The following is a 25,003-nucleotide window of genomic DNA, read 5'->3' on the forward strand; positions in this document are numbered from 1 at the left end:
AGGATAGGATATGATGTCAAGTGAAGACTCTAATCGTACTAGCCACTGAAGGTTGTGCTACAGCCACAACTTGTCAGGAAGATGACTCCCAGAAGAAAGGCCTGCAGGCCATCAAGGACGCGCAGAAGCGTCGACGCCGGTGCATGCCAAGATACGAGCGCATCGGTGCATGTACTGCGTACATTTTGGAAAAAAACAACAGAAAGCTATGTGAAAGTATGGATCGATCCAAAGAGGCTTCAGCCCCAGATTGACGATGCTGTACAGTTGAAACGAGAAATACTACTCACCCAGGATGAGATTTTCAATGTTCTGGACGACTTAGAAAGATGTAGTCTACACGACGAAGAAGAGGAGTGGGAGCGTGAATTTAATGTGTCTTGGCGCATTTTTGAAGATGCCCAGATAGCTGTCGACCAAGTCGTATTTGAAGAGGAGAAATTGAAGCGTCAGTCCCAATCTGCCATTCTGGCTGCTCAGCAACAGCACCAGAAAGCCTCAGTGACTTCAGTGGATGCCACCACCAATAGTGCCAGTGCCACTGAGGACATACCAGTAGTTGACGAGGAGGCGCATCAACAAACAGCAGTGCAGCTGGAAGAAGATTCTAGAGACCAGAACGAGTCTCCAGCTATGATCAGTGTAGATGGCATCCGACGAGCATCGTCAAGTGTCAGTATCCACAGTACACCAACAACGCTGTCCACCATTGACCATGGCTATGGGTCTGTCCACCATTGAGGTGGCGGCACAGGCAGCAGTAGCAGCCATGCAAGCTGCATGCTCCAGTCCAGTGGTGAAACTTCCTCAGCTGAAACTGTCTCAGTTCAATGGAGACATCATGGACTGGCCAGAATTCTGGCAGACATTTGAGTCCTCTGTTGGTCTTCGTCAATCGTTGCCGGACGTATCAAAATTCACGTACCTCAAAAGCGTCCTGACGGGTGTCGCCGCAGCAGCCATCGAAGGCATTCCAATAACAGCAGCTAACTATCCTATCGCAGTTACGATGCTGAAGGACAAATTTGGACAGCCTGAGCTGATAGTGGCAACACTGTATCGTAAACTGGCACAGCTGCCACAATGTAACAACAGGTTTACTGAAGTGAAGGCTACCATTGACCAAATGGAGAAACTCCTTCGTCAATTGGAAGCTCAGGGAGAGAACCTGGATACTCAGCGCGTCCTCATTCAGCAACTCTTCTCGAAGTTCCCGTTCCAGCTCGTCAGCAAACTGGAGGAGCAGAGATCCGACCATACTGTGCCATGGACGGTCAAAACAGTACGGGAGATGCTAGCGAAGTATGTAGCAATGCAGAACACAGTTCGTCAGTTCACCGACAACATCAGCCAGACACCTCAGCCTAAGATACAGGGACACCAGCAACAACACCATCGTCCACCAACAATGGGATTTGTATCCAGCCAGGCAAGCCCCAGAAGAGAACCGTCCTGCGTCTTCTGTCGGTCAAGCCATTTCAGTGATGAGTGTACCAACTACTCAACACTGGATTCCAGGAAGGATCAACTGTTGTCCCTACGTAGGTGCTTTGCGTGCCTCAAAGAAGGCCATATCGCAAGGAATTGTGCACACCGTAGTAGAAATTGCTACCACTGTAGCGGAACAGGCCACAGTCGTGCTATTTGTCCCAAGAAGGGTCAACAATATAATCCAGCAGTCGAAGTTCCGAAACACCAGCAAACAAATTCACTGGCCAATGGCAGTCCACAGACAGCAGCAATCGCAGCTTTGTCACCGGCAGAGATGCCAAGCCAAGAGCCGGCGGCAATTCCAGATGAAACCACGGAACTAGCCACCACGAGCGTCTCAACACTGAAAGCAGTTATTCAGTCAGCCATGCTGCAAACCGCTAAGTGTAACGTGACTGACCATTGTGGGAAGAAGGTCATGGTCAACGCACTACTGGACAGTGGCAGCCAACGATCGTTCATCACTGCAGCTCTAGCTAAACGACTCCAGCTACCAGTCGAGAATGAAGAGAGGCTCTACCTGAACACCATGGCAGCAACTAAGTCCAAGAGCTTCAATTCGCAATCGTTCCAACTCGCTGTCAACCTCCGAGACGGTAACATGGCACAGATAATGGTGAATACTCTGCCTACCATAACCAACCCAATTGTGAAACAAGCCGTGCAACAGACCGACTTGGCGTTTCTTGAACAGCTGTCTCCAACAGCGCTAGCAGATTCTGTGCCTCACGCAATGGAAACTGTCAACATCGACTTTCTAATTGGTGCTGACTACTTTTGGCAACTGGTGGGCAATAATGTTATCACACTGCCATCAGGACTCAAGCTAGTCTCCTCCGAATTTGGATACCTGCTCACCGGCTGCAGTTCACTACCGGATGAATGCAGCAATGATGACACGACCTCCCTGGTGGTTACCAGCAGCGGTTCGATTTTCTCAGGAGCTGCAAGCGTCTCCAACCGTAACACAGAGGACAATGTACTGTCTCAATTCTGGCAACTGGAGAATATCGGAATCAAGGATTCACCCTACGCGAATGATGACGAAATCGCACTGGCGCAATTTCGCAAGACAACGGAATATTCCGATGGCAGGTATTCCATCCAATGGCCATGGAAGCCTGATGACACCAAAGATCAACTTCCTAGCAACTACGGCTTAGCCCTTGGCCGAATGAAATCACTGGCCAAACGACTCGCTACAGACGGACAGCTGCTCGAGAGTTATGACAAGGTGATCCGACAGCAGCTCGCTAAGGGAATCATTGAAGAAGTTCAACTTTCCGGAACCAGTGGTAAACAACACTATTTGCCACACCACCCCGTTGTGACACCAGCGAAGTCAACAAAGGTCAGGATAGTGTATGATGCATCAGCCAAAGCGAGTGCAACATCTCCAAGCCTGAACGACTGCCTCTACCGTGGCCCAGTGCTACTCCCTGACCTCTGCGGCCTGCTAATGCGTTTCCGTCTCAAGCCAATTGTGATTAGCGCTGACGTAGAGAAAGCATTTCTTCAAATTTCTATTCAGCCAAGTGACAGGGACGTCACCCGATTCATCTAGTACAAGGACTGTACCACACCTGAGAAGGTTAACGGCAATGTCACAGCGTACCGTTTCTGTCGAGTGCCGTTCGGTGTAGTCTCGAGCCCATTTCTGCTCGCTGCTACCATTCAGCTGCACCTCACACAGGCCCAGACCGATGTGTCTGGTGCTATTGCACGTGATCTGTATGTGGACAACCTAATAACCACGGTCTACTCCCCAGAAGAAGGTAATCATCTCTACAAGGAAGCCAAGCAGCTGTTCTCAGATGCATCCATGAATCTACGGGACTGGACCTCCAACTCCGACAAAGTGTTGGACAAGATTCAGGAAATCGACCGATTGCCATCAGCATCTACCAAAGTCCTTGGGCTCAAGTGGGATAACAAAGCAGATAACATCGCCGTGTCCAACAGCATCAATGAGAAATCAGTCGGTCCAGTCACAAAGCGCAGCGTGCTGAACAAAGTGGCAAGCGTGTTTGACCCACTCGGATTGATGACACCATCTACACTGCAAGGGAAGCGGTACCTTCGTCGGCTATGGGAGGAAGGTCTGGAGTGGGATGCCCCATTGTCCGCACCAATGCTCCTGGAGTGGGACAACATCCAATCAGCACTCCGGCAGACGACGACCGTCACCATTCCAAGGTTCATTGGTCCTGCGAGTGCAAGTCAACCGATGAGTCTACAGATCTTCACAGATGCATCCAAGGATGCATATGCAGCAGCAGCTTACCTCCAAGTGCAGATTCCGGATTCCAACAAGTACACGGTGAATCTCATCTTCTCCAGATCCCGACTGACCCCGTCAGCCAACAAACCGTCCAAGAAGCAATCAGTCACCATTCATCGTATGGAACTGCTCGGCGTGGTCATCGGATTCAGGATGGTCAAGTTCATCCAATCCCAGCTTCAACTTCAGAACAACATCCCAGCATACCTCTGGACTGATGCCACGTGTGTTCTCCACTGGCTCACAACGCCCCATCATCTCTCAACATTTGTTGCCAATCGTGTGAAGGAAGTGAAATCCAATCAGCAGCTACAGTTTCGTCACGTTCAGTCCCAGGACAACCCTGCAGACATAGCAACACGCGGTCTTCAGCCAGAGGAGTTGAAGGAGTCTTCTCTCTGGTGGCAGGGTCCTGCATGGCTAGCAGGAGACAAAGAGGACTGGCCAACAGGAAAACTGATCGTCACGCAAGAAGACATTGCAGAAGCAGACAAAGAGAGACGCTCCCCTCTCATTACAATTGGGAACACAGCTGCCGTCATCAACGACAGCACAGAAACGTATTCGCTTCAGGCAGCAGAACAACGTGTTTCATCCCTCAGATCGCTCTTGAGGACTACAGCAATCTGCCTCCGTTTCATTGGCAAAAAGATCTGGAGCAAGTTCAGTAGCAGCACACGAGAGAAGCTACGGCCAAAGATTCCCCTCGCAGCAATGGTCTTTGATGATGCTTCACGCACCAAGTACGTAGCAGCCAGTGATCTCAGCATCGCAGAGAAGATCATCATCAGACAACACCAACGACAGAACTTCACGGATGCGTTCAAAGCTATAGACAGCGGTACTCGTCACCCCCTTCAAGACCAGCTCGGACTTCGCCTGGATGCTGAAGGACTGCTAAGATGCCATGGAAGGCTAGACAATGCTCAGCTACCTGAAGATGCGACTCGCCCTATGCTGATATCCCGACACAGTAAGCTAAGTACTCTGATCATCCGGGAAGTTCATGCGCGTCTCATTCATGCTGGAGTGTCTCACACACTTGCCCAGATTCGACAGAAGTACTGGCTTCCACAAGGGCGAGCAGCTGTGAAAGCCGTTCTGAGTAAATGTGTCATTTGTCAGAAACACGAAGGGCAACCGTTCCGTCTACCCCAGATGCCACAGCTACCAGCAGAACGAGTACAGCAGTCTCATCCATTTCAGTACATCGGCCTCGACTATCTCGGCCCATTCAGCGTCAACATCAGCAGTACAACACAGAAGGTATGGGTGTGCCTCTTCACCTGTATGGCAACCCGTGCGGTTCATTTGGAAGTAGTGATGGGATTAACAACGGCCCAGTTCGTCAACTGTTTGAAACGATTCATTGCCAGGCGAGGACGACCTGACAAGATCATCTCAGACAATGCGCCACAGTTCAAGTTGGCACAGACGTACCTCGATCAGAAGTGGAAAAATATCCTAACCTGCCCTGAGCTGGCCTGCTACCTTGCAGAACACAAGGTAACCTGGGTTTTCACCACTGAGTTTGCACCGTGGCAAGGCGGTTTCTATGAGCGACTAGTTGGTCTGGTGAAGCGAGCTTTCCACAAAGCCATTGGCCGCAGTCGATTCACCTACGAGCAGTTCAACACAATCACAACGGAAGTTGAGGCAATGCTCAACACACGCCCATTGACGTATGTACCGTCAGAGTCGACAGATGGAATCATCACGCCAAACCACTTCATTGCCCCAACTCGCTCACTGGGACTTCCTGACGATATCCAGTCAGATGACTACATGCCCCAACGAGATCCAGTCGCTACTATTACGTCACTGCAGAAGAAGCAGCAAGCTGCACTGGACACGTTCTGGAAGTTGTGGAGAGATGACTATATCCTTGCACTTCGCAGCCGACAGCCAATCAACAATCGTCTCAGGAGGAGCCGAACCACTGGTCCCAAGATCGGCGACATGGTCATGATCAAGAACGACCAGCTACCACGTGGAATGTGGAAGATGGGAAGAATCAGAGAACTGCATGACGGCGCGCAGGACGGCAAGACTCGTTCGGCGACAGTACAGACGACCAACTCCATCCTGAACCGACCGATCAACCACCTCTACCCGCTAGAAGTGAACGCAACGGAGGAGAAGGAGAACACTGATGTCATCGACAACGGCAGCACTGATGTTGCTAGCAGCAGGCCTCAGCGCATGGCCGCCCAGAAGGCAAAGGAAAGGCTCAATGCACAAATGCAGGCTGAGCTGGTGTCTGTAGCTTTCACCTTTGTTTCTACGTATGTATGTATGTAGACAGTATCTATTCCATTGTCTTTTAATATTCAATGCCACAGTAAAATAGTTTGTTTCTTTTGTTCCTCGGGAGTGTCATGACTGCGCAGTCATGAACTTACTATTTCCCACTTTTCCCACGTCGTGCATTATTGTACACATTTCGCGTATGCATGCTTTGACCCCTACTATCTCTTTAATACACTTAGTTACAGCCATATCTGTTGTAAGTTCAAACGGGAGTTCAAACTCTCGCTTCTTTTGGACGCCTTACGTCATAATCGTTACCGTGTTTTTAGAGCGGAGAACAGTTTTTCTTCTTGGTCTAGTTTTCTGGTTTTTTGGTATGGAAGTTGTGTCTGGTTAGACCTTCTTCTCGTTACAGTGTTTTCGATAATAGCACTTGATATGATGAGTTTTTGATGTTCTCACGACGGAGACGAGGGACTGTGATCACAGCCACCGTTGAACTGCCCTGGAGTGCAGTAGTAATAGTATTTTAGACCCCCTTATTTTCCCTCGTTTATGTCCGTTCGTGACACATGTATTTTACTACTCCCTGGTAGTAACCCACCGTCGCCTGCTCTCCAACCGTAGACAGCCAGCCTCTCAGGTAGATCTACTTTAGCGGGGCACCGCACCCCCGTACAAGACCCTGCTAACTCCAGTGCTGACTAGGCCCAGACAGATTCTGCTCCGGCCGGTCGCCTCGATATTTTGCGGCAAAATATTGCTGCGAAATCTTCGATATTTGCCGAGTCTGGCACAAGAAACTCGATATGTTGCTCCATTTTGCTCCGGAAAAACGTGTATTATATCCACTTCCCGTACAGTCCCGTACAACGTTTGATAAAAAATCGCAGGGTCGGTTTCTCAACACGCGTTTCAACGCACGTATCCCTGAGTTCTTCCAAAATCAAGTCGATCCACAGTGAATCCCAGAGATATTTTGGTGACATAATCTCGTCCTGGGCAGTGTATCCTGCTGAACGGGTAAGAAACAAGGAAATCCAAGTATCAAGCATCGATTTTACCCAACATCTCGATATTTTGCTCCGATTTTGCCGGCAATTTCCGCTCTTCCAATTCTTCGATATTTTGCCAAAAGAATTGCGGGCAGGATCTGTCTGGGCCTAGTGCTGACTCGGCTGAGCTCCTTCACGTACAGGATCAGGTGACCCACGGCACAGTCACGGACAGCCAAGTAGCTTGTAGTGACTTCGTACATGCATTTTTGTATACATAAATCATTTTTCGTAAAAATGGCCCCTGTATATATTTTCTCGTGAAAGAAATAAACTTTCTCTTTGGCCCCAACTTCGTTGTGGTCTGGTTGGCCATTGTAGCCGTCATGGTTGACGTAAAACACCATAATTGGTGACCCCTGACACTGCGCTGAGTCGGAGTTGCTGTATGGATGGCATGGAGCAGGCCATCGCGCCTTCGACCTCCGCGGCCCAGATTGAGCAGGTGCCCAAGCCCACGACCTCACCAGCCCACCATCCGCCGGTCCGCCGATCCACCGATCCGCCGATCAACCGCCACGATCTCCTAGCCCGCAGCCGCCTCTGACAAGATCAAGATCCGTCCTCCTCTGTCACGCGTACGTTTTCCCTTGTTCTTTTCTCTACTTTCTTTCTCTGGCCTGCCTCTGCCACGTTCTTCCACCTCTGTCACGCATGTTTCCTCTTTCCCTTTCCTGCATTTTCTACCTTGTTTCGGACCTTGTGTCCACGCGTCATACAACGGTATTCCACTTGCAGCGCATATTTTTTCTCTTTGTACAGTCTTTCTCTTTGTACAGTGTATTTTTCTTTCCCGTCTTTCCGCTTTGTACGCTTCACTCACTCTTTCCTTTCCTTTCCAAGATCTTTTTTTCCGTTTGGCGTTCTTCAGCAACTGCTCTCGGCTTCATCTCTGGTGGGGGTGTAATGTAGTGACTTCGTACATGCATTTTTGTATACATAAATCATTTTTCTGATTCCGATGAGCTATGTCTCGAGCCGATCAGAGAAGAGGAACCGTGTCAAATTTCATAATAACACCTTCCATATTTGGAAATTGGGCTTGATAACGTGTGTACTGCTTAGGGCGCGCTCACACTGCGACCAAAACAAGCGTCCATGCGGCCATGCGGCCAAGTTGCATGGCAACGGCATGAACTTGACCAAAACGTGGCGGCCACGTTTCAAATCGTGACCGCGACCTCCGGAGGGGGGTGCCACGACTTGGCGGCAACATGATCGTAGACGTGAAGCGTATTTGTGTACAACCTGGCCTGAAGTATGTTCAATTTCTCAAATTCCGGTGTGTTGATTCATGAAACTCGGCGGTTGTCGATGTCATCCTCGACATTTGCACATTTTTAAAATTTTGTAGTTGTGGTCCTGCACGCACGCACCGCCATATATGCATTCTTTGCCCTTTTTGGACGATGTCAATTTTGTATTTGTTTTTGAAGTTGCTTCGTTGTGATCAGGTCAGTGACCAGTACTGGTGACCAATTAATATTTCTACAGTGTACTCGTTCAATACGATGGCAGCTTGGTCTGGCTTTTCGGTTTGGGAAATCATCTTTCTCTACTTTTCTGCGATGATGGAATGCCATACCTCAACTTCTCTCAAGACATTTCAGTTACATATCATCGGAAAATACAGTTCTCATCTCGGCAACAGACGAAAGAAACCACTACCGCAATTTCCACTGCACTGGCACTTGCTCTGAACACGAGGTCAGGAAAACGAAAGCGCTTGGCTGTCAGCGGCAGTCCCTCAAGAGTCAAAAACCTACCTGATTGTATGAATTATTTTCGTCGACTTCAAGAATACGAGCCACGAGGCACTTCCTCCAACATGCAACATGCGAAAAATTACATCCAAAACGGGCCACAACTTTATTAGGAAACGCACAAACTCTTTTGGATACGAACTGCAATTCGTAAAGTTTGTGTGACAACTTCACGTCTACGTGTGTACGAGGCCTAGTGTGAGCACGACTGCCACGTTTCTGCGTTTTGCTGACGCATCGACGCGTGCTCATGGTCGCAGTGTGAGCGCGCCCTTAGCTGTCACCATGCTGTGCATCTACCATTCAATTACACTGCTGAGCAGCATGGTGACAGCTAAGCAGTACGCACGTCATCAAGCCCAATTTCCAAATATGGAAGGTGTTATTTATGAAATTTGACACGGTTCCTCTTCTCAGATCGGCTCGAGACATAGCTCATCGGAATCAGTGCCCAATTCTCCTTCGGATAAGCCATACTTATTTTTGGCGTTCAGTTTCCTTTTAACATCATAGCTCGTCTATACCAGTGCTTTGGTGATGCAGCGGCAGGCGAGGGTGTGTCCATCAAGGTAGCGATTGTGGCTACACAGGTGCTGCTTCAACAACCATAATAAATATTATCGTATGGTAGACAGCCGAGAGCATGCTGATTGCCTCCAACGCAGACTGTCGAGCTGGGATACTGGAGATATGGATGAGTTGATGACTGAAGCTCGTACAATCCAACAACAGATCCGAGAGGCTACAAACAAATTCAGCAGGGAAGAGCGTGCAAAAGACGACAGTGAAGCAAGGAGGTTTGCCGCCTTGGTCATGCATGGAAAGACAATGTCATAGGTGACCACACAGTTCGAGAGATTCTTCGAGAGAAGCATCCAGCAGCATCACCTCTAAACGAAGACGCAGTTATGGACGGAGAGCCTCTGCCCCAACCACATCCGGTCATCTTCACGGCACTCAATAGGGATGTTATTCGCCAAGCTGTGCTGCGCACGCATGGTGCAGCCGGGCCTTCAGGCATGGACGCAGCCAATTGGCGATAGATTTGCACCTCCTTCCGCGCAGCCTCGGATGCACTCTGCGATGCTCTGGTTACCTGTGCCAGGCGTATAGCTACCAAGTATGTGGACCCTATCTCACTGGAAGCTTATGTGGCTTGCCGTCTAGTGCCTTTGGACAAGCAGCCAGGTGTTCGCCCTTTCGGGATCGGGGAAGTCGTCCGCCGCATTCTGGGCAAAGCCATACTTCAGATTGTTGGCTCGGCAGTAGAGAGTGCTGTTGGCTGTCTGCAGTTATGCGGTGGGCAAGAGTGCGGCGTGGAAGCCGCCATTCATGCGGTGAAGACCACCTTCGATGATGACCACACGGAGGGAGTCCTGTTCGCGGATGCAACGAACGCATTCAATCACCTAAATAGAGCTGTTTGCCTGCGCAATGTTCAGCGGCTATGTCCTGACCTCGCGCCAGCTGTTATCAACACCTACCGCTCCCCAGCTCACCTGTATGTTGGAGGAGAGGTGATCCTGTCTTCTGAGGGCACCACTCAAGGAGACCCATTGGCTATGCCAATGTATGCGTTTGGCACAGTGCCACTGATCCCGGAAGCCGCCGCAGCTGGGGCCATGCAGTCCTGGTATGCCGATGACGCAACTTCAGCCGGCGCTCTCCGACGAATGCGCACCTGGTGGTCCATCCTAATAGATCGAGGCACCAGGTATGGTTACGACATCAACCCGTCAAAGTCCGTTCTCCTCGTGAAGCCACAACATCTTGCACTAGCAACAGAATTGTTTGCCACAACCGGGGTTAACATCCGGACGGACGGCTATCGTCATCTTGGTGCTGCCCTAGGCTCTGCCCTGTTCTGCGACGGTTAAGTGTCCCAGAAGGTTGACACAAGGTGCACAGAGCTGCAGACCCTCGCCAAACATGCGGCGTCTCAACCTCAGGCTGCTTACGCTGTCCTTACCCATGGTCTCCGCCATAAGTGGTCATTTCTTGCGAGGACAATGCCAGCCATCGCGGACCTCCTGACACCGCTGGAAAACTCCATCAGCCAAGTTTTCCTCCCTGCATTGACTGGTCGCCAGGCCCCCGGCGAGGAAGAACGTGCGATCCTGGCGCTTCCGTGTCGTCATGGTAGTTTGGGAATTCTAAACCCAGGGACCCTTTCCCAGCAGTACGACACGTCTACGTCTGTCACCAGACCTCTAGTCGAGCAGCTCCTTCGACAGGAGGAATCCATCGAGGCAGTTGTTGCTGCCACCAAGGCAGCCAAGGCGGCCCAACGCACAGCTAATCGCCAAGATCAGGCAATGGCCCTCTCCTCCCTCAGGGATACCCTGAGTGACGACTACAGGCGGACTCTGGATCTAGCCGCAGAGAAAGGTGCCTCCAGTTGGCTCACTAGTCGGCCATCTCGCCGGTTCCAGTTTACCATCCACAAGGCTGGCTTCCGGGATGCCCTATGTCTGCGCTACGGCTGGACCCCTCCCCGGTTGCCGTCTCACTGCACCTGTGGAAAGCCCTCTACACCACCCATGCCCTATCATGTGCCATCGGAGGATTCACTGGGATGCGCCACACCGAGCTCCGGGATCTAACCGCTAATCTGTTGCGTGAGGTTGCGCATGACGTCAGCGTGGAGCCCCTCTCTGGTGAAACATTCCCTCTCCGGATCCGGTCGGCGAACACGGAGGCTCATGCTCGTCTTGATGTGGCAGCACGTGGAGTGTATGGGAGTAGGTTAGAGAGGACAATGTTTGATGTTCGGGTGTTTAACCTTTTTGTCCCCTCCAACCGAAACCTTACTCTCCCGTCTGTCTACAGAAAGCATGAGCAGGAGAAGAGACGTAAGTATGAACGGCAAGTCCTGGAGGTGGAGCATTCCTCGTTTGTTCCCGTGGTTTTTGCAACCACTGGCGGCCAGGGGAAAGCTGCTTCGGCCCTCTTCGCCGGGATTGCCAGCAAGCTGTGTGAAAAGCGTCGTGAGCCTTTCACGGCTATGATGGCTTTTGTACGGGCGAAGATCTCCTTTTGCCTTGTTCGGGCAATGGTTGCCAGTCTACGTGGTCACCGTTGGAACCCGCCTCGACATCTGTCTGGTTCGGCGGTGCTGGCGGCTGCTGAATGTGCCCTGGTGCCATAAACGGTGTACATGATACAGTACAGATTCTTTGGTAATGGTGTTTCATTTACTTTTGTTCCCGTAGCTATGCAGAAGACGTTACTTCAGTAACGTCTGGCGCTAGCCAGGGTCCACACAGCTTTAATTCCCGTAGCTATGCAGAAGACGTTACTTCAGTAACGTCTGGCGCTAGCCAGGGTCCACACAGCTTTAATTCCCGTAGCTATGCAGAAGACGTTACTTCAGTAACGTCTGGCGCTAGCCAGGGTCCACACAGCTTTAATTTGGTATTTGTTTGTTTGTGTGTTTGTTTGTTTGTTTGTTTGTTTGTTTGTGTCACGCCTGGCGCCATCCGTATCTGACGGCAAAAAAGCATAGGATGTTATAAATTTTTCAATTCTCCTTTTTTTCAGGCATATCCTGGGATTCGAACCCGCACTATCGCCCTACATGCATTCCCCCATACACTTCGCATTCATACCCATTCTTCCAAGTTGCTTCACGTTAATCTTGCGTTTGAAAGCCCTATTTGAATATTGCGGGCAGCTAGACGGTGTCGTATTACCCTCGATCGTACCTGTCCCGTACCTATTCCCTACCGTACCGTGCCATCAAAGATGGCTGGCCACAATGCATATTCAAATAGGGCTTTCAAATGCAAGATCACGATGTGAAACAACTTGGAAGAATTAGTATGTATGCGAAGTGTATCGGGGGCTGCATGCAGGGCGCGCGATAGTGCGGGTTCGAATCCCAGGTATAAAAAAAAGGATTTTTTTAAAGAAAACATCCCTATGCTTTTTTTTGTCTAGGTCATCAAGGCAAAAAAGCATAGCGCAGGGCCCTGAGCTTCCAAGCTCTCTCGTTTGGTGTTTGTGTGTTTGTTTGTTTGTGTCACGCCTGGCGCTATCCCGTATCTGTCCCGTACTGTACCGTACCAGCAAAGACAGCTGGCCACAATATTTTTGTTTGTTTGTGCCATCGACATGCCTGGCGCTATCCCGTACCTGTCCCGTACCATCAAGAGTACGGTACCATCAAGAGAATGAGTATATATGCGAAGTGTATGGGGGGAATGCATTCAGTGCAGTACCATTAAATTTTGTGTGGATTTGTGTGCGAGGCCGAGATCCCACTAGCAGGCTGGATGGGCCGCCTGTCGACCAGCCCGGGAATCGCATGTAGGCCGATAGCATAATAATTATGTAGATGTATAGCAGGGAGTCATATTATGTAAACGACTCCCTGCTGTATGGGGAGATTTTCTGGAAAGAAATACGAAGTAGGGAGACGAGTAAATGCGATCAGAATGGATGTTAGTTGCCGTCAGTATAATAATAAGAAGAAGAAGAAGAACGCCCGTGATCGGCAGAGTCAGCGCCGGTCCCATAGCTATGCAGAAGACGTTACTTGTACTTCAGTATCTCATTGAAACATTTTTGCAATACAATGATGTAGCTAATCAAAGGAAAAAGCATTTCCATCAGTTCTAACAACATGCGCGATGAGCTAGGCAACAAAGCATAGCGCAGGGCCCTGAGCTTCCAAGCTCTCTCGTTTGGTGTTTGTTTGTTTGTTTGTTTGTTTGTGTCACGGCTGGAGCTATCCCGTATCTGTCCCGTATCTGTCCCGTATCTGTGACTACAAAGGCTCTACAGGATTGTACATTACAGCTGTCCACAATATTTGCGGGCTCCTGTATCTGTCCCGTACCGTACCAATATTCGTCGTATTATGTATACGACTCCCTGATGTAGATGGAGATTTGGAAAGAAATAGGGAGACGAGGAGGAAATTAAATTAGAATAGACGCCGAATAGGTGATAGGATGCGTCAGCATAAACATACTTTGGAAGAGAGATCCCGTCGTCTCCAAAATAAGCGTGAACGAGCGATTCAGCGCCGGTCACAGGAAACGTCGGAAGAGAGATCCCGTCGACTCCAGAATGCCCGTGATCGGCAGAGTCCGCCGGTCCCAGGCAACATCAGGACAGACATCTCGTTGAGTACAGAACGCCCGTGATCGGCAGAGTCTAAGCCGGTCCCAGGAAACGTCAGGACAGACATCCTGTCGAGTCCAGAACGCCCGTGATCGGCAGAGTCAGCGCCGGTCCCAGTAAACGTCAGGACAGACATCCCGTCGACGCGCAGAAAAACTAAATCTGCAGCTTCCTTTGGCGTCGGACAGGATACGTATTTAAGGAGACTGTAAAGTTATGTAATGTCCAACTTTCGACGTGAGCAGCAGGTCACTCGCGTTGATTTTTCGACGCGCGAGCCAAATAACGCGAGCTGAACTTTCGCGTCGCAATCATCCCGTCGACGCGCAGAAAAACTAAATCTGCAGCCTCTTTTGCCGTCGGACAGGATACGTATTTTAGGAGACTGTAAAGTTATGTAATGTGCTCCACAGGCAACCATGCATTCGGCGTCGTCATTGGCTCAACAGGTCAATGTACATGTGTTACTACAAAAAGGCCAGAAAATCCGATTACTGTATTAAAATCAACTCATTTTCGCTGGCGATTTAATTTCGCTGATTTCGCCGCTTGGTACCAACCGGCCAAAGTAAATCGCAGGCCAAAGTTTGTCATAATTATGGGCAAATGATGCATGATTGAGCAATGGATGCATGTGAGAGCAAAAATACCGATCGATTTCAAATTTGACGTGAAATGTGGAAACGTTTTTGCAATACAGTGATGTGGCCAATCAACGGAAAAAGACATTTCCATCAGTTCTTAAAACATGTACGATGAGCTAGGCAAAAAAGCATAAAAGCATAGCGTAGGGCCCTGAGCTTCCAAGCTCTCTCGTATTTTCAGTTCGTTTTCTTTGTATTTATTTATTTATTCATATATTTATTACAGCATCTCATAGCACAGCGAGAACACCGGCCAATACAAAGAGAGAGGGCGTTAGCCAACCACGGCAAGGCAGGGAGAAGGGGAGGAGAAGACAAAGGAACCGGCGTGGATAAGCAGTGATTGCAACCAAATAAGAAACACAAAATCAAAATCAAGGCGCGACAAGGCTCTTAAAAAGGCGGAGGTAAGAAAGGTCCTTAGCTTCTTGGGGAAGTGCCAGCCACGCAGAGTACGCAATAAAAAAAGGGAGAGTGAAGTAGAAAGGAGGACTTGGGTTTCGGAAGGGAAAGGGAGTTTCTCGTGCTACGAGAAGAGAACCAGTTCAAACAGTGGAGGTGAGGTGGACACAGATTGAGTTTGAGAGAATGGATAAGGGTGACAAGATGTGAATTACGTCTCTTAGACAAAGGGGAAGTGTCAGCAAGGGCATAAAGGGTGGAAGATGGAAGCATGCGGGGTTTTCGGAGGAGGATTTTGAGAACTTTTTTGTGTTGAATTTTGAGCTTAGCAGCACGGGTTGTGGAAATTCCAGCCCAAGCAGTATCTGCATAATCAAAAATGGGGCGTACGTAAGCTGAGTAAAAGAGGAGTTTACAAGAGATTGGGAGATGGTAACAGTGAGAAGAGAGAATTCCTAAAGATGAACTTGATCGTTCACATATGTAATCGATGTGGGGCTCCCATGAAAGATTAGAGTCAATGAAAATGCCAAGATGCTTATGGCTGGAGACTATGTCTATAGGCTGGGGGAAAGTGGGATGGAGGAGGGGCGGAACATCGGGCTGAGAAGGAAAGATCATTATTTTAGTTTTAGACAGATTGGGCGATAACCGCCAAGACGACATCCAGGAAATTACTCTTTGAATCCCGTTAGCTAGGTTACTCATCAGGCCAGTGATGTTAGGAGATGCCCGTAGGAGCGTTGTGTCGTCTGCGAACAGTGATGTGCCCGGGGCAGCTGCGGGCAGATCATTGACGTATAAAATAAAAAGAAGGGGGCCGAGGATGGAACCCTGGGGAACTCCGGATAGTACTGTTGTGTCGGCCGAGGACGTCCCATGTACCGTGACGTACTGCGTTCGCCCAGTTAGGTAAGATGTCAGCCATAGCAGGGGATTGCCGTCTACAGTAAATGATCCACGAAGCTTGGCCAAAAGCCCCCGGTGCCAGACGGTATCGAAGGCCTTGGCAAGATCGGAAAAACAAATCCCGACTAGATCTCCAGCATCCCGATGTCGACACACTAATTGCACCAGGCGCATCAGCTGGAGGGTGGTAGAATCGCCTCTGCGAAATCCGGACTGAGCTGAACTCAAACGTGACGAGACATGACAGTACAATTGGTCGTGGAAAACGCGATCACAGAGTTTGGAAACACAGGACAGTAGAGATATCGGACGGTAGTTTGATGCTTCGTGGCGGGACCCTTTCTTGTAGATCGGTATAACATTAGCTGTTTCCATGCAGAGTGAAAACGACCAGTGCGGAATGATAGGTTGATAATCAGACATAATGGGTATGCTATTGAGGGCGCAAGGGACTTTAATACCAGATTAGTGATGCCGTCTGGGCCCGGAGCCTTGTCAGACGGGAGCTTTCGAATGTAACGTCGAATGGCAGCAGTCGTAGTAAAGACAGATGTGAGGCGGTCAACCTCACCCGACTCCTCGGCAATGGGGGGAATGGGTAGAGAAGGGTCATCAGGCACGGCCACTGAGGCGAACTGAGAGTTCAATGCAGTGGCTTTAGCTGAAGAGGGAGTAGCCTGCTGCGTAGAACTAATGGCACTTGGGGTTCCACACGTTTACAAGTCGGATGCAGTTTTTGACGCTCCTCTGTAGTGTGTTTTTTTCCTTAATCGTTTTGCCTGCCAATTTCATACGTCATAAGTCCAGTCTATCAGGAATCAAGAAATGAACAACGAGGAAACGTTTCCGGTCTGGAAAGATGTGCCTGCTGAACAGCTGAAGCAGAACTCCGTGAAGTTTGTCTGCCCCCGGAACATCAAAATCTTGGATGTGGCTGAGGCGATCGCGGCCTCCGGCTATGATGACCTCCTATCGGTACAGATAAGTGCAAATAGTCGATGCATTGTAACTTTCCTGTCCAACGAGAGTGCGATGGCCATGGCAGATCACGGCATTGAGTTGGACGGAACCGCCATTCTTGTCCATTTTTTCACGGAACCCCTGGTTGAAATCAGAGTCTTGGATGCACCAATCTGGGTCTCTGACCAAGATCTCATTGTCTGTTTGGCGGGGTACGGGACATGCACAGGCACGCAGGGAGTACGGCATGGGCACATTGTCACGAAATCTGGCTTGAGAGTTGCTACGGGTATACGACATTTGACCTTCAAGCTAAACAAAGGCACCCACATCCCGTCCGTCATAAAAACCCAGGGCGGGCTGACTGTACGCGTACGCTACGATGGCCAGGTGCGTACTTGCAATGTGTGCAACAACCCTGACCACCTCGCAGCACAATGCCCAAATAAGGGCATAAACGCACGTGCACCACCCCGTACAGGGCGAGCCCCACCACCACCAGCTGGGGAGGCGTGCAGTCAAGGCCCGTCTGGCAGCACGGAGGTAGTTGAGACATCCACGATATGCACACTGCCACCAGCTGGGGAGGCGTGCAGTCAAGGCCCGTCTGCCAGCACGGAGGTAGTTGTAGCTGTACCACCACCAAACACGTACAGTCAAGCCCTGCAAAGTCCAACCGCACGCGCACCACCTGCCAGCACTGAGGTGGTCGCAGCCGCAGTACCGCACACAAGCTTGACCCCAGCGAAGCCAGCAGCGTCGCCACCCGCCAACACAGTCGCCTGCACCCCAGTCACGCCTGCTCTGGCCACCTCCAGGGGGAAAACCACACACCCATCACCGGACACTGAAGACGATGGCTTTACTCCAGTGAAGAGGGGAAAGAACTCCTTTCGCCCAGGTAACAGTGCCACCTCGGAATGCCAGAACAACGACACAGACCCACAGGTCACGTGGGCTAACGAAGTCAGTGCGAAAGAGGTCGAAAACCTCCTCAAGCGGATCCGCAGACGCAAGGGCAGCTTCTAACCAGTCTACAGCCACAGGCGTGCAGCCACCACTCTCCCCTCCTCCTCCATCACACACTTGTAAGTTACCCCACACTAGCCTTAATGTAGGAACCCTCAACATTTGCAGCCTCAGGAACAAAGTTGAAGAAGTCCACCACGTTTTGCATAATTTTAACCTAGATGTATTAGCCATTACTGAAACTTGGCTCAATGACACTATAAGCGATGCCCTAGTTGCAATACCTGGTTACTCTATACTTAGATCTGACAGGACTAGCCAGCAAGGTGGAGGAATATGTTTTTATGTCAGGCACTCACTCACTGTCACTGCCATCACCTTCCCAAATCCAAACCAGCTTGAAGTCTTGTGCATTGTGGTGCAGACCACAAAAAACTGACCAGCTTACACTGACCTGTGTCTACAGGCCCCCAAACAACACTGTGGGCTTTTGGCAGCTTCTTACAGATACCGCCGATCATCTCTACAACCCACGTGCACCGATGATTGTTCTGGGTGACCTAAACTGTGACACACTGCGAACACCACCCACATCCCACCTTCACCATTTCAAAGAGTTCTGCAGCTCACTTCACCTTGAGAACATAATCTCCTCTCCCACACGATTCCCCAGCCAATCATGTCTAGACGTTGTACTGGTCGATCAACAGTTGCTAGGTCGTGCGCCAGGCAGTTCCAGAGCTTTCATCTGGAACCAAGCTGTACATCCCGTAGTAGACGTCAGTGATCATCACCTTGTAACTTTCTCCTACAGCGCCCCTGGTAGAGCTTCATCACCCGCAACTACAGGGATACGACATATCCGCCGACCACCTCTGTCTTCAATCAGCCCTGATATGCTGAAAACAGAAATCGCAAAGAATGTGGCCGAATCGACGAGCGGCACCTTCCAATCGCTGGATGAATCAGCATCAGCGTTTCGCGACAGCGTCCTGTTGGCCGTAAACACGCTGTGTCCACTACGGCCCTGTCGCAGTCAGAAATCACGGAAACCTAAGCCATCCCCGTGGTGTACACCAGCGCTAACAAATCTCTTCCACCGTCGCAAACATCTTCACCGCGCGGTTATGAGAAACCCGACTGACACCCAGCTCTTGCAACTGTACCGTGCAGCAAGAAGAGAAGGCACGCTGCTTAACAAACGCCTAAAGAATCAATATTTAGTAAGGGAGTTCTCAGACTGCCGAAATGATCCTCGCCGCCAATGGAAACTGCTCAACAAACTCCTTGGTCGGAACACCACTCCAACACCTCTCAAAGCCGACGTTTCCAGCCTCACCAACTTCTTTGGATCGGTCGTCTCTGACCCAGAGCGACCCCCTTCCCTGCAAATCCCCCAAGGCCCCCGACAGCTCACCAGTTTCGCAAATTTCACCACTGTCACTACCACTGAAGTCTGCAAGCTCCTCAAGAAGATCTCCCCTTTCAAATCCACCGGATCCGACGAACTCCCACCCCTTCCTCTGAAGATCTGTGCAGAAGAACTAGCCGGTCGCCTCTGTCTCATTTTCAATGAATCACTCTCCCTCGGTTCCTTTCCAGACATATATAAAGTAGCGTCTGTATTCCCCCTCTTCAAGAAAGGCAATCCAGAATGTCCCTCTAACTATCGCCCCATATCTCTACTCCCCATCGTATCCAAGCTTCTAGAAAAGATCGTCCTTCATCAACTGCAGCGCTATATCAACACCCACCCAGAGCTCAACATTCTTCCTCTCCAACAGTTCGCCTACCGCTCTGATCATTCCACAGAGGATGCACTTTCACTGGCTATATCAAAGTGGCAACAACGCTTGGATGACGGTCAGAACACCGGAGTGTTATTCTTGGATATGAGCAAGGCGTTCGACCGGGTCAAGCACCAGCCACTCATCAACGAGCTCTACTCCTGCGGTATTTGTGGCACAGCACTGTCTTGGTTCGCCTCCTATCTAAGCGCTCGTCGACAGACAGTGACGAACCCCTCCACAAAAACATCCGGCGACTCCGTGACCTGTAGTCGAGGGGTACCTCAAGGCTCTGTCCTGGGCCCCGTTCTTTTCACAATCTACACAAGACACGTAACAGACGTCACACCAACTCACACATCTAACATACTCTACGCTGACGATATAGGACTCTACACATCGAGCAGCTGCATCAACACGATACAGGACCGACTATCAGAGAGCTTCGATGCGGTTAAATCACACCTCACGGAACTGGGCCTCCTACTGAACCCCGACAAAACTCAACTATTAATCGTCCGCCGGAAGACAACCCCATTTCCACCTACCTTCACTGTCATCTGTGGTAACTTCCCAGTATCCCCTTCCCAGTGTGTCCGTTACCTTGGAGTGCTCGTCGACCAGCACCTTGCCTTCAAGGAGCAGGTCGGGAAAGTTGTTGCTGACGTCAACCGTAAGCTGGCCGCATTCCGCAGAATACGACATCACATCACCACCCAGGCACAACGTTCCTTTTACCTAAGCATTATCCAATCCACCATGGAGTACGCCAGCAACTGCTACGTTCACACGATATCAGCAACCCTATACAACACACTCATTCGATGCTTCAAACGTAGCCTCAGGATAACATTTGGCTACCCACCATGCCACCCAACCGCCACCATTTGTCAACGCCACAAAATTATTCCTGTCGCCATCCGTTATAACCTAAAGATATTTTGCCTTGTCTATAAATGTGTGCATGGCCGCCGCAGCCCTCTACTTGCCGAGCTTTTTGTACTTAGATCCAATAGCAACCATACCAATGCCTTGACCAGGGGACAGTCCGCCCTGGCTTTAGCCCTGCCTAATGCTTCGTCACGGTACGGTTTCTATGCTTTGCCTTACCTGGCTGCTGACAGGTGGAATTCGCTTCCAGCAGCATGCCGCCAGGCACCCTCCTTTGCAATGTTCAACAGTACTCTTCGCAGCCTCTTTTGCAACACATAATGGCACAGTATGCAGCCATCGTTTTCTTTTTTCTTTACTCTATTTCACGCACTTACGGCTTTCTTAATTCAGCTCTATTTCACGCACTTACCTAGGGTACCCTGTAAAAAGACTCACAGTCTGTGGGGATTGCCCTAGTAAAATAATAAATACTACTACTACTACTACTAATGGTGAGTGTCGGGATGTCACGAGATACTTTATGATTTTTTAATTTGTTCACGAACTGAAACAGTGATGGGCGGTTTTTGTCCTGCAGCGTAGCTTGTACGGACCGAATGTATCCCCGGTATTTCGATCGAGTCAGACTCTTCACCAAGTTCCGTTGAGATCGATATACATGCATGTTAAGCTGGGTTAGGTATTTCTTACACACACTGTAGAAATAGTGCTTTGCCTTAATGGCGGCACGGAGGGGGGCATCAACCCAAGGTGGCTGACCTAAACGTCGGCATGAAGGGGAGAGTGGACGCCGGGAGAAGTACCCGAGGTGCTTCTCCATGGCCCTGCTAAGAATAGAGTGGAAAGACGAAAGAGCGTCATCCACGTGCGAGCTGCGGAGGTGACATTTCCAGTGGACATCAGCAAGTTCAGCATTCAGGTCATCCCATACGCAACGTGGCACCAACTTGAAATTGTAACCTGGGGGTGTAGGGGTAGATGTTGGGAGGAAGTGATGGTGTAGGGTTGGATTTTTGGACGTGGCAGGGAGACGGACTCGACAGATGAGCTGCACGTGGTCAGAGCTACCCAGTGGAGCGGCTGAATCAACGGAGAGGAACTGTTGGGGTGAATTTGTGACGATGAGGTCCAAGCAAGATGACCGGCCACTTGGGCTCCAGTGCGTAGGGAAGTTGACCAGTTGCTCTAATCCGAAGCACCTGAAGGCAGTTTCAAGGCACTGACCCACCGGGGTTGTCCGATCACCAGCCAACCAGCTCGAGTTATGGGCATTGAAGTCACCGGTGAGGAGTAGTGTGGATTCAGATAGATCAATTGACAGAAGGCAGTCTTCCAGACCATCAGAATAGGCCTGGATATCCGCCAGGGTACCACCAGGAGGTCGGTAGGTGGCGCAGACTATGAGTGGACGTTGGGGTGAGTTGGCTGTGCGAAGCTCAAGCCAGATGGCCTCCAAGCCCGGTTGCTGAAGATTCGCCAGAGGCTTCACCGATGTAAAGGAGCCATCTTTCACCAGTATGGCTACCACACCATAACCTCTGGTAGGATTGGCTGATTGAATATTACAGGTGGGACGATCCCGTCGATGAACTGTGTAGCCTGCCAATGAGAAGAGGTTGGCAGGGGACAACCATGTTTCACACAAACATATAACCTCCGGAGAGTAGATGTTGCACATAACAGTGAGTTCCGCTACTTTGTTGACCACTGAGCGGCAGTTGAGGGAAAGGATGGTAAGGGCAGTATGGATGGGAGGATAACAGGGACGGGCCAGTGGATTCAGTGTTCCAGTAGTGTTGGGGAAGACAAGGTTACTTATAACATCATGCTGCATGGGTTCCACAGTGGGGCAAAAAGGTGGTGGCTGAGAGAGAGTGGGTGAAGTCATAGTTAGTTGTAGGAGGTAGCAATGCGGTCAGATGCGAATCGCCATTCTCGTACACGCAGGGTTTCTGGCCAAAAGTCGGCAGACATAGATCGTTCAAAGTCGGATTCCGGGAGAACCACGTGGGCAAAAGCCAGTCCGAAGTACTTCGTTTCCGAAACTGAGCATTGTATTACGGAGACTCCCCTGTCGCTACACCACTTCTCAATGCTCTCCGCAGAACATCCAGGGTGGACGTTTCCCACATAAAGGGCTTTGCATTTTGTTCTTGATGCCGCTCGTAGGGTTGTTGATTGTTTTGGTGGGCGCTGATAGTAGGATGTGACGGCAGTCTTAGATCCGGAGGATTAGGCGATTCACACGACAGGCAAATCCACGTTTGTCAGGTGCCCGCAGGAAGTGAAACGTGAGGCTGCAGTTCACACAGCCGCGGGTGGCGGCCAGAGCTCCCGCGAGTATCCGGTGAGTATACGGCGTTACTGTGGTGATTTGGAATGAGTACCCAAAGACAAAACAGCCTCCTTGCTCTTCCGTGTCGCTTCGGCGGTCTCGGGCTGCCCCACCCATCGTCACGAGCCTCCCAATATCAGTCTTCTCGAGACATCACCGCGCCCCTGACAAGCCGTATCTTGGTCCAAGATATGGAATTAGGCACCGCCATTGACGATGTACGCGCTGCCAAGAAGCAAGCGAAGAACACAGTTGACGCCTCGGTTCGGGCTGATGCTGTGCTCCTTTCCTCATCTGTGGATACTGAGTTGCAGCGGGTCATTGCGCTAGCGTCGGAGAAGGGAGCTTCTTCCTGGCTGACCTGTCGACTCTTGAAGCGGCATGGCTTGACCCTCACCAAGGGTGAGTTCCGCGACGGAATCCACTTGCGCTACGGCTGGCTTCCACAGCGACTGCCATCATCTTGCAGCTGTGGAGCCACATTTTCAGTCGCTCACGCTTTGTCTTGCCCCACAGGGGGGTTTCCGTCGGTGCGGCACAATGAGGTGCGTGACCTCACTGCCCATATGCTGAAGCGAGTGGCTCACAATGTCTCCTGCAGCCGGTCACTGGGGAGCAGTTCCGGTATCGCACCGCTATCCAGACTGAGCAGGCCCGTCTCGACGTTGCGGCAAGTGGCATCTGGGGTGGCCGGTTTGAGCGCACCTTCATCGATGTGAGGGTTTTCAATCCTCATGCGACCTCAAACCGCGCCACCTCCATTGCTTCCTGCTACACCAAGCACGAGAAGGAGAAGCGGCGCTGCTACGAGCAACGTGTCCACGACATAGAGCATTCGTCGTTTGTTCCGGCCATATTCTCTACCACTGGTGGTTTGGGCAAACACGCGGAGTCGCTCTACAAGCGGATAGCTTCTCTTCAAGCCGCGAAGACTGGAGAAGCATACAGCTGTGTTATGTCTTGGGTTCGATGCAATTGAGTGTTGCCCTACTCCGGTCCAGCGTGATGTGTTTGCGCGGATCCCGGAATCTTCGGCCGGTGCAGTTGGACTCACCTCCCACCTTGGCGGTTGCTGAGGCGGGCATTCGCATTTGATACCATTTGCCTCTGGTTTTGTCTGTATTTGCTTCGTCTGTGCTCTTTTCATCCTACTACTAGTAGTTTTCAGTCCGCTATCGGGCGGCTGCACTCCAGCTCTGCTTTGCACTTCTCTTCACTTCTTTTTCCTTTGACTTGATCATTGGTATTATATCATTTAAAAAATATATTATATATTTGGAGAAAAAAACCATACCCTGCATGCAGGGTATTCCGGTAAAAAAAAACCCAAAGACAAAGGCCAAACAACCAGGGTTCAAGACTACCGTACGATAGTACGACCTCACAGCCTCATAACTGTAAAAGTGCCCGCAGATGAGTGCATCCGAAGAGCGTCATTTTGATATACATATTGCATAAGATACCATGTCGAAAGCTGTTAAGAATCTTGTCCGCAAGATGACTTCCCAAAGCCACGCTGGCCGTGGGGGGAATGAGTCACCCTTTGGTAGTGGTTCTAGGTCTTCAGACAGTGACGCCACGCCCAAGGAACGTAGACCTACGAAGAGACAAGCGGAAAGCCCAGCAGAAAGTTTGCGTGCCACGGATGCCGATCCAGTTCTGGCAGCGCCCCGCCGACCTGGAGCTGACAAGACCCCGTGCGTGCTGCTAACAACCAGAGACAGTACCCCAGCTGGCAGCGAGCTGTCTGAGTTCTCTAGAATGCTAACAGAGTTCAAGCTAGAGCTGCGTGATGATCTTCGCCGCGTTGCTGAAGACATCGTACAACCGCTGAAGGATCGTGTGGGCGCAGTGGAGTTGCGGCACGATCAGCAACGAGAGGAGCTCAGCAGACTGTCTGCTGAGAACCGTAAGCTAAGGGTGCTTGTCGACAAGTGTGCTGAATCCGTAAACAATGTAGAGAATGTTGCAAAATCCGCCATTAGCAACATGGAAAAGAAGGTTGCAAACATCAACAGCAGCCAGGCTGGCGCCACCGCCAACCCACCACGTACGGCAGCTCCTGCCTTAAATGACCTCCACATCAAGGTGCGTGACATGATTGAGGAGGCCACCGAGTCCAGATTGCGCTCCAAC

At 50.5% G+C, this 25,003-nt stretch overlaps 1 protein-coding gene across 1 annotated transcript; it reads left to right on the plus strand.

Moving 5' to 3' along the window:
- The first annotated feature begins 715 nt into the window (after positions 1 to 715).
- LOC135816938 (uncharacterized) lies at positions 716 to 10,717 on the plus strand. The gene is made up of 3 exons (XM_065330044.1): positions 716 to 2,989; positions 3,170 to 6,057; positions 9,946 to 10,717. Exons 1-3 carry the CDS (start codon positions 716 to 718, stop codon positions 10,715 to 10,717), a joined length of 5,934 nt encoding a protein of 1,977 aa, XP_065186116.1.
- Positions 10,718 to 25,003: the final 14,286 nt, after the last annotated feature.

The sequence above is a fragment of the Sycon ciliatum genome, chromosome 5, assembly GCF_964019385.1.
Source record: "Sycon ciliatum chromosome 5, ocSycCili1.1, whole genome shotgun sequence".
NCBI lineage: Eukaryota > Metazoa > Porifera > Calcarea > Leucosolenida > Sycettidae > Sycon > Sycon ciliatum.

Coding starts and splice junctions, on each gene's coding strand:
- LOC135816938 (XM_065330044.1), top strand. CDS start 716: ATGGCTATGGGTCTGTCCACCATTGAGGTGGCGGCACAGGCAGCAGTA. Junction 2,990..3,169: donor CAATTGTGATTAGCGCTGAC/GTAGAGAAAGCA, acceptor GCTACCATTCAG/CTGCACCTCACACAGGCCCA. Junction 6,058..9,945: donor GCTTTCACCTTTGTTTCTAC/GTATGTATGTAT, acceptor TACCTGTGCCAG/GCGTATAGCTACCAAGTATG.